Genomic DNA, 10,195 nt, shown 5'->3' with positions numbered 1-10,195 from the left:
CGCTCTTCCCTCGGAGCCCAAGACAGAGATGGGACACTGCAGCACAGGTTGGTGCGGTAAGGTGCACTGTGAGTGTTTTGACCAGTTGTAAGCAGCAGATGACATTAGCCACTCTAGGAGGCAGCGTCGGTGTAGACAGTCCCAGGGGTCTCCTGCAGCGCAGCAGGGGAGTGGGCGGCATGCTGGGTTAGATGGTCTCGTCTGGGACAGTGAGGTTGTGAGAAGGGTACCAAGCTACCTGGCTCACTGCTCTCGTCCCGGGTGGTAGGGTAGCAGATGAGAGCTCATTGGTTCAAGTTAGGGCACTGGGTGAGATCCCGAGTGCCAAACAGCTGAGGAGGAGGATACAGGGCAAGATGGGCCAAAAGCATGACCTGGTGCAGCATTGAGCTGAGAGCCACCCAGCTAAAGGGGCCAGCTGCTTTCCAAAGCACATGGGGGATGATGCCTGGCTTGCTGGGGCCACTGGTCTGACCTCTCAGTAGCTCCCTACTTGAGCAGCACTGCCCAGGGAGCACTGGGCCTCTCTAGCATGCCCAGTGCTGGGGAAGGCGCTGGCTGCGCCTCCCAGGCAGCCCAGCAGACTGGGCTCTTAAAGGGAAAGCGCAGGGGCTGCACAGGCCAAGTGACCCAGGTGAAGTAACATGTGACACCTCGCTTTAATGGGCTGCCTGTTTCCTCCCCTGAACTGGGGCCAGCTCCACTCCGGGCCTGCGTTCCAAACACTCGCTGTGCCGCGCCAAACAGGCAGGGAGGGGCCTGCCAGAAGGCTCGCCGCGGGGGGCCGGGGGGAGGAGAGAGGGGACAGGGGAGGGGGGGAAGATGGGGAACAGGAGGAGGGGGAGCGAGGGGAGGGGGAAGAGGAAAGAGGAGTGAGGACAGAAATGGCTGGGAGCAAGGAAACAGAAGGAGGGGACAGGCAGCTGATGGGCGAGGTGGGATGGGGAGGAAGGGGATCTGGAAGCAGAACCGGCTGGTAGGTGACTTTGGCTGGCCCACTCTGTCTGGCCCCTCCCCGCACCGGGTTAGGAAGCCGCGGGCTCTGCCAACCTCCTCAACTCTGGAAAATAGCTGTGCGAGTGCGACACACTTTTTCAATTAAGAGCTGGCAGGAGTGAGCGCTGGGCCCGCTGGCAGGGCGCAGAGGGGATGAGGAGGAGGTGATGCAGCTGGGCAGGGGGGAAGGGGCCTGCTGGCTGCCTGTCACCTCCTCAGCTCCTCCCTGCCCTCAGCCCCTTACCCCCTCCGCTTGGGCAAGTTCCAGTCACTGAGTCTACAACACATCCAGCGGTTTTCCACTGTTCATGTGAAGGACGACTATGACATCAGAGAGGCCTCAGCCAATAAGTGGGTAGTTTAGGATGACTTATTAGCATGCTGCCAAATTATCGGCTGCTGGGCAGGAGCAACATTGGAGATTGGCACTATGAAGTCACAGTCCTGATGTCATCTCTGAATCAGGTGACTTTATTCTTGTCACTTCCCATGTAAAGGCACAGGGGCAAATGGCATGTCAGTGCTGTCAAAATGGGGCGGAGGAAATGGATTTATTAGATTTGCTGCCATCTGTTGAGCTGAATTGGAATTGCTCAGCTGTGTGTCATAGGCCGTGTACTCCTGATAGCTAATGTGGATTCCCCCTTAGCTCACTGGCCAAGACTGGATTTCAGGAGCTGATGTCTCCAAATTTTGCACCCAGGTTTGCTAGGGTCGTTGGAGCAGTGATGTTGATGGTGGAGGCTTGGCTGGCCACAGTTTGGGGTGAGGTGCATCAGTTAGTTTATACACAGATCTTTGCATAGTACAAGGATGGTACTTCTGGGACAGGTCCTGGCAGCTGTATGAACAGGTATGCCTCATCCAGTACTGAGTTGCAGGGTTCTCTGGGATACAGCATGGCTGCTGTTCCCACAAGGATCCAGCACATACGAGGTTGCACCTGCCTCTGGGGTGGGGCATGGTGCTGTGCAGCAGGGTTGGAAAATAAATGAACCAGGCTCCTGTCTCTGGTGCAGGAGGTGCAGGGAGGCAGGATGTAATTACCCAGGTTGGGATGGGTGCAGGGTGCGGCAGAAACATCTGACTGAGGCAAGGCTCTGCAAGATGCTCTTTAATGAAGCACACAAGTACCCTGGGCCCAGGTTTGGTGTCTCATGGGTGATTCATCACAGGTGGGAATCAACCCCCTCCCAAGCAGGCTCAGCCCACAACGGGACTGGCTGAGATGCTGTCAGGATTCACGTGCTGGCATGAGTAATGGTCACGTTCCCTGCACGGCCATGAGCCAGCGGCCTACGCAGGCACTACTCCCTACTGGTTCCTTTCTGCCAAGCCCAGCAGAGCCCCAGTGAGATGCTGAAAAATCTCACTGCTCTGGAGCCAGAAATCCCAGTCCTTGAACCCTGTTGGCTCCCAAACCCCAGCACCCATCAACCTGCACCCCTCGCAGCTCCTGAGAACCTGGCACCCCTCTGCTCCTCAGGCTTAGATTTCATAGATTTTCAGGGTCGGTCTTCTATCTATCTTGCCTTTGAGCCTGGTAGCTCCCACCACTCTGAGCCCAGTAGGCCCTGAGCCCAGCATTAGCTAAGCATTGGATTGAATCACACCTTCTAAGCCATAAAAAAGGTGTGTTTCCCTCTGCGGCTGGGACCCAGCAGGGATACCTGGTCCTAGGAGGGAAAGGGATGGAGCAAGCCAGACACACCTGAAAAAGCAAGTTAGGCCAGACAGGCCTCCGTGACCATGTGCTGCTGGCTCCCAGCTCTTCCCGGTGCGGTTTATCACCTTTATGGCTTATTTGAAACAGGTGTGTGACACCCATAAAAATACCTGGCCCAGCAGCCAAGGCTGGCGGCTGTTCAGGGCAGCAGGGAGGAGAGCGAGCGACAAGGTGTTAGAGTCGTACATTCTGCCATGCAGGGTGCTGGGCTGGGGAGTAGGCCTAGCTCCCTCCTCACTCACTTCATCCCCTGCCAAATTGTCTTCAAGCCTGACAGGAATTTAGTCCTGGTGAGAGTCAGGATAGCTCCAGACTTGACTTCATGTCACTGCTGGGAGGGGGGTGGGGGGAGGCTAGGCACTGCAGGCAGCACCCCTCCCTGGTGCCACAGTCCTGGGGAGGACAGGTTCAGCTTTACATGCTGCACTCCCTCACAGTGCCCCCTACTGGTTCTGCCCCATCCCTGGTATCACGGTGCCCCCTTCCGGGCAGGGCAGGTGGGGCACTTGCAAGCTCCATTTCTTCCAAGGTGTCATAATGCCCCCTGCTGGACATGTCAGGGCTGGGCACTTGGAGGCTTTCCCACTACCTGTTGTCACTGCCTGGCCTGAGCTCATGGTTGTGTTTCCCGCAGGAGATTCTTGGGGGATCTTTGCCTTCCTGTGTGCTGCACTCTGGAACCTGCCTGCGGTCCCTGCCCTCAACAACACAGACGAGGCAGGTGCTGGCCAGTCCATCCAGAAGACATACGACCTCACCAGGTACCTGGAACACCAGCTTCGCACGCTCGCCGGCACCTATGTGAGTACAGGGTAGGGGGCTCAGGCAGCTGCTTGGCCAGGGGACTCCAACTCCCCTCCCCTTTCCTTATCTCTTCTCCTCACCCCTCAGGTCCTCGGCACTGCTCACTACCCTGCTTTGCCTCCAGTGCACTCTGGCTCCTCTCCCCCCCAGCTCTTGATGTCTGTCCAGTAAGCTGGGGGAGTGAGGTGGGTGGGGAGGAGGATTGCTCTCTCCTCCTCAGGGGGTCTTGGTAAATGAAAAGTTCTCCAAAGTGGCTCTCCCACTTGGGAAGCCGAAGGGCGGTTGTAACTCAATCCACCCCCTAGCCCTAGGAGGAGTGGGGATGACAAATGACTGAGGCATGTTCTGTTATAGGATCCACTCCGCATGGCACTGATGAGGTCTGCAGCTGAGGTGGGGGGCTGAGGCAGAAGGCAGTATTGCATAAGGAGTTGTAAATCCTCTGCCTTTCTTTTACTGGGGTCCCTTTCTCTTACCCTGCCCCATTCTAAGTCACTCTGGGGAGCTGGGGTTTGCCTTCTCTGTCTGCCCTCACATGCCAGGCTTCATCATGCCCATCTCCCCAGCTCATGCTCTCCCCACTGCATGGCTCTAGTCCTGGCAGGGTGCCTAAACTGGTGCCTCCGCCCTGTCCTGGGGCACCGGGGGAGTCTCCTTGTGTTTACACTCTGTTGTGCTGTCTCTCTGTGGAGTGAGGTGAGGCTCGTGTGTCAGAACTCGCCTAGGCGCTGCCCCACCCAGGCCATGCTCCACTGCGCACAGAGCAGGCACACAGCCACAGCAATGGGAATAGCACTTCCATCAAACCCATCCAGCCTGGGATCTTTTCTCCCTGATCTACCAAATCAGGCTCGTACAGCCTGGGGACCCTTCCCTGCGGTGCCAGGGCAAGGTGTGCTGTCTAATTCCGGATCCCTCCCATGCAGCCCATCAGAGCTGACCAGTGACCTGCTCATGCCCAGTGCCTGGAAGACTGAGTATCCTGTAATCGTTATCCAACCCGGCTGCAGATAGGGAAACCCTGAACCTTCCAGAAACATGAACCTTCCTTACCCTTCCACATCAGTCTTGCGTCAAAAGGATGATGTGGGTGACTTTGGGCTGGTTGGCCGGACACCAGTCCTCAGTAGAATGAGGGAAGGGCTGACACAGAACCCATTCAGTGAGTAACAAATGCCAGTGCGAGTGGTTGTATGGAGCCTTATCAAAGCAACTCGGTGTCACGTTTTAGATGGTTTTACAAGTTTAGCTGATAAAGGCAATTGCATTTTGCAGCAGTGTTCTGAAAGGCATTTGACTTAGTATCATGTGATACTAAGAGTCCACCCTCCAGACTCAAAGTGGCATATGAGAATTAGATTGGAAACCATCTCACCAATAGAGTCTATAAAGTAATTGAAACTAGTGGTGTTCAATGGGATAGGTGGAGGGTATTTCTAGTGAGAGCTCTCAGTGATCAGCCCTCAGCCTAATGCTACTTGTGGATCTTTTAGAGGAAATATTAAAGCTGTGTTGGCAAAGTAGGTGAGAGTTCAGTTAGCAGTTTGGATCACTTGGTGGGACGGGTTTATTTGAATGTAATGCCGAGTCAAAGCCAGACTTCTTGGGTTGAAGAATGCCAGTCACATTGACAGGCCATGGGCAGGGATGGTAAAAGACTTCAGGGCGGCAGGTGACCAGCCGGATGTGACCCCTAATGCAGTGCTGTTGTTCATGGATGATCCTTAGATGTACTAGTGAGGGGAGTGTCCAGATAGAAGAGGGAAGTGGTGTTACCCTGTGCACAGCACTGGTGAGCAAATAGCATGGCCAGTTTTGGTAATCGCACTGGGAAAAACTAGAAAGGGGTCAAAAAGCTACAAGCTCGAGCTGGTATCTGTGCTTAGGGAAGAGAGGACCCACAGTGCCTGAATGGCCATATATGAGCAACTCCATGGGGAGACCGTTTCTGATACAAGGAGGTTCGTTCATTTAGCAGACAGGAGCAGAGAGAGATTCAGAGGCTAGAAAGGGAATCAGCAAAACTGAGCCTGGAAGAGCACACAGTTTTAGGAGTTTTGTGTGAAGAATTTTGCAGATGTCCATCCAACCTGTATTTGGGAGGGGAGGAGCAGAGGTCCCAGGGCTGCCCTTCTCCCATCTCTCTGCCTTCAATCACACATATGTGGTACATTCCCTCCCCTCATATTCATGGGCCCATACCACTCTCTCCCTTCTTCCTCCATCTCTTTGCCCTGTCACTGTTTTTGTGCCAGTCTCCCACGCTACATGTCTCTGCCCACCATCACAGGGTGCTCACCTCGACCCAGCCTGCCCGTCTAGCTTTCACTCCAGCTCCACGTGATTGATGAAGAGAGACATCTGCATTTGCCCCCAGGCCATGCAGAGGAAATTAATTTGTCTCCCAAGCTTGTCAGATTGTTCAGATGCCCGCACTGCCCCACCTGCCATGCCCCCTGGCACCGACACACCTCTCTTCCGCTCCCTGCTTCACCCTGCCCGTCTACACGCCTGCCAGAGCTCTCCTGCCACAAAGGGGCTGCTCCTGGTGCCATCCTGGAGCATGGGGAATCCCCAGCGGTACATAGGATGGAGTGGCCAGGAGTTAGCATTTCTGTGGATGGGCATGGGAGCAGGTGTGTGTAGAAGTGCGCTAGGGAGTGTGTTGAAACGGGCCTGGGGGAGGGCACGTGCAGAGGATGTGCTCATGTGCGTCAGCCTTGTGTTGTGCACTTGAATCACAATGTTTCCCCCAGCATCTCTCCCCTGTGCCATCACTGCTGCATTTCCTAAGTGTTATTGTCAATCCCTCCCCACCCCCTTGCATCCAGAGTTGGGCACTGCCCACACCCTTCCCGTCCTGACAGGTTGAGGGACCGCTCCCCAGCTCCCCCTGCTCAGAGGTGTTGTGCTGCAGTGGCCTCATTTCACCTCCCTTTCTCCACTCGCCTGTGAATTACCTCCTCCCCAGGGCTTGTCAGTTGACTCCTCCGGCTGCCTCCCAGCCCTGGCATTAGGGCCTCACCTGCTCGGGGCCTCATCTGCCTGGCACCCCCTCCCCTGGCACGTCATCAGGAGAGGAATTCCTCAGCTCTGCAGTGCTCTGGAGTGCCCTCGCCCTTGCCACAGGGCACAGGAAATTCCACTGCTCTTTACAGGGTGAAGGCAGCCCCTCCCAGTGAGGGGATCACACTCCCCTCTGCCCAACTTACCCGCACCATCAAGCTCTCAATGCAGCCTCACCCCAACGTACCTGGGAGCCAGCATTGACACCCACATCACTTTTCCCAGCCCCTGCACTTCAGGCTCCCAACATCTTATTATGTAGCACCCACTACCCCAAAGAAGTCCTGTCCCCCTGCCTTAGCTCATGACCCTGTCAGCTCCAGGTCCCAGGTGCAGGACCATGGGGGTCTAATCCTGCCAGTCCTTACCCCTGGAATTAGTTCAGGTGCATGGGTTGTAGGGTCTGAGCCTCATGGTGTTTGTTTCAGCTCCACAGCCGCTGTGCTGGAAGCCCATGGAGATCCAAGCCAGTGGCAAGGAAGTTTAGCACCAGGGACAAAGCCCACAGCACCAGCCCGCCCTTGTCCCATGCACAGATCCAGGGGACATGTGCCCCCCCCGCCCCCCCATGCTTGCCCGGGAGTGCATGCAGTAGTGGGAGCTGCCCTCCCCCCATCCCCACAGCCCCCAGATAAGCCTCACTTGTCCCCCCTTGCCAGGGCACTGATCCCAGCCTCCCCTCCCTCCCCTCCCCCCCACCCATGTCCAACCTGGGAATAAGGCACCCAGTGCCCTTGCCCACTGCCACAGGATCCTGGGCATAGCAGCCAAATGAAGCCATGGCTTTCTGGCAGAGCTCAGCCCCAGCTCCCACCCTGGAGACCCCCTGACTGGGAGGGGCAGGTCAGGCCTAAGAGCTGAGCATACTGTGTCCCAGGGCCCCACTGGCCACAGAAGGTCACCGACCAGCCCTTGGCCTCTTCTGCAGTGCCACCCCTCCTGTTCCCCACAGCGCCCCCAGTACTTCTCCAGGGACAGGCTCACTCCCATGACAAGAGAGGTCAAGTGAGCAGGCCTAATGAGGAGAGGCTGAGAGGCATGGGGCTCTTTAGCCTGGAGAAGCGAAGGCTCAGGAGTAACTTGGTGGCAGCCTGTAAGTATATAAGGGGTGCGCATCAGGAACTAGGAAAATGTCTGTTCACTAGTGCACCCCAAGGGAAGACAAGGTCTAATGGTCACAAACTGCCGGAAGACCGTTTAGACTGGACATAAGGAAAAACTTCTTTACCATCCGAGTTTCCAGAGTCTGGAATAGACTCCCCACAGAAGTGGTGCAAGCACCTACTCCAAATACCTTTAAGAAATAAATGCTTATCTTGCTGGAGTGCTCTGACCCCAGCTAACTTCCTGCCCCTTGGGCAAGGGGCTGGACCCAATGATCTTAGGAGTTCCCTTCCAGTCCTAATGTCTATGAAATCTATTAAATCTATGACCTTTGTAGGGGAACCTGGAGGCAGCTGGGTCTTCCCCAAACTGGTACCCAACCACTGTGGAAAACCCCATCTATCTGGTCTTGTTGGCTCATCTATGGGCCTGCCCCCCACCATATTTTGGACCAGCCTCTGAGGCAGAGGTGGCAGGGGCCCCACTGTGGGCAATCTAATGCCTGTCCTCTCTGTCTCTCCTGGTATAGTTGAATTACCTCGGGCCGCCCTTCAATGAGCCGGACTTCAACCCTCCCCGGATGACGAGGGCCGAGATGGTGCCCAGTGCAACGGTGGACTTTGAGCTGTGGCGCAGTCTGAATGACAATGCCCGGCTGGCAGCTAACTACCGGGCCTACACACACTTGTTATGCTACCTGCGTGGCATGGATGGGCAGGTGGCCAAGGCTGACCTGCGCAAAAGCCTGGGCCACTTCTGCTCCAGCCTGCAGGGGCTAGTGGTGAGCATCGCAGGTGTCATGTCCTCACTAGGCTACCCGTTGCCTGGCTCACTGGGCAGTACTGACCCTGCCTGGGCCCACGGGCCGGGGCCTATCAGCCCGCACAACGACTTCCTCAAGAAGATGGATGACTTCTGGCTGCTCAAGGAGCTGCAAACCTGGCTGTGGCGCTCAGCCAAGGACTTCAACCGCCTCAAAAAGAAGGTGCCCCCCGCTGCCGTTACGCTGCGCCTCGAGGCACAGGGCTTCTGACCCAGCGCCCCCCTATCCACCTGCCCAGCACCATCACGCTGCCCTGCCAGGCACAGGGCTTTGTTCCCTTCACTGGTTCTGTTTGCTTCCAAAAGGAGGGATGTGGCCCTTCCCCCAAACACAATCCAGAGCAGCAATAGTCCTCTCCCCTGCCAGGCAGACCAGCACTAACACCCACCTCTAGATTTGGGCACCTCTTAGAGTAGCATCATCCCCATACTGTGTGTCCAGCAATGAGCCCCACCTCTATATGTCAGGGCAGCACCAAGAGGCAATTAGTCCCTTGCTGCCCCCTGACCTCTTCCTCCATACTTTCCCCCAACTTGCTCCTTGGGTCCCCCCACCTTTCTTCTCATGCACAGAGGCCTGGACTCTTCCAGCCTTTTCCTGACATCACAGGCTGTAGCACCAGCCCACACACTGATGACCACATGCTTGGCTTTAGGTCTGCCTTGGCACTTCCAGCCCTGCCCCCAAGGCCTCGTGCCCCACAGCACCAGGAAACTGGAAGGGACACAAGCAGAGCTAGGCAGTGATTCCAGCCTCAGCCCATCGGAGCCCACGTCTCCCCTGGTCAGACCTTCAAATGGGGGTCACTGTCAGCTGAATGGCACCATGGGGCAGGAGGGATTCAATGCAGGACAGGGTAGGGTTTCAAATAAGAAAGATGAGGGTCCAAAACAGGAAGGGGTGGAGTGTGAAGCAGGAAAAGCCAGGGTCCAAACAGGAAAGATTTGAAATGGCAATTCCAGCATTCCTCTAGTTATGATGCTGCTGCATCTACTGGCCCCACATCTTGTCAAAACACCTGCCTAGTGAGGCCTAGGCACCCAGGGTGGGGTGGGGTGGGGAGCTAAACCAGGGAAGGGTGAGAGATCACCTATGCCCTCCCTTGACATGTGTTTTAACCACCCACACATCATGCCCCCATGCTCACGCCATGATGCGCATAGCATTGCCTTGAAGTTTACATTGTCACTGGTGTAGCATCAAGCAGGCATGGGGGTCTCTCCCCCTGGTGCAGGCCCCTGCCCCCCAGCTCCACCTGCCCACACCCCAGGCCTGTGCAGAGGGTGGGGGCAGGGCCCAGCCCCCTCCCTCTCCTCTCACATTCCCCCCTGTCGGGTTGTGTTTCTCTTGGTTTGTCTATATTAATATTTATTTATTTGGAGATGTTATTTATTAGATGGTATTTATTGCAGAATTTCTATTCTTGTATTAACAAATAAAAGGCTTCCTCCTTGAGCTTGGCCTGCTGGCACCTTGCACGGTAGGACTGGGGGCTTGCCAGAGCACTGGCACTTGTGGGTGGGAAGGGCGCACAGGGGGAGGCCCAGGATGCAGGCTTGGGCTTGTTGGGTGTCAGGACCAAAGTCAGAGGATGCCACCTGATATTCCCAGAGCACAAGGAGGCTCTTCTCTCTGACCCCCAAGCCTGCCCCCTCCCAATCCATCCCCCAGTCCCT

At 56.2% G+C, this 10,195-nt stretch overlaps 2 protein-coding genes across 4 annotated transcripts in view; one reads left to right on the top strand and one right to left on the bottom strand.

Annotated features, from left to right (window-relative positions):
- Positions 1-10,189, top strand: part of CLCF1 (cardiotrophin like cytokine factor 1) — a 39,518-nt gene extending 29,329 nt beyond the window's left edge. For 2 of the 3 annotated variants that reach the window (XM_006034173.2, XM_006034172.2), the window contains exons 2-3: positions 3,357-3,523; positions 8,226-10,189. In XM_006034173.2, coding sequence (XP_006034235.1) covers positions 3,357-3,523; positions 8,226-8,729 — 671 coding nt within the window. In that variant the 3' untranslated portion in view covers positions 8,730-10,189. Of the gene's footprint in view, positions 1-854; positions 3,524-8,225 lie in introns of those variants that run through there. The other variant, XM_025216129.1, reaches the window with a different exon arrangement.
- The window catches only part of RAD9A (RAD9 checkpoint clamp component A), a 63,760-nt gene that overhangs the window by 47,239 nt on the left and 6,326 nt on the right, over positions 1-10,195 (bottom strand). The window lies entirely within an intron of this gene.

This window comes from Alligator sinensis, unplaced genomic scaffold (assembly GCF_000455745.1).
Source record: "Alligator sinensis unplaced genomic scaffold, ASM45574v1 scaffold1002_1, whole genome shotgun sequence".
NCBI lineage: Eukaryota > Metazoa > Chordata > Crocodylia > Alligatoridae > Alligator > Alligator sinensis.
This window is presented reverse-complemented; position numbering and strand designations above follow the sequence as displayed.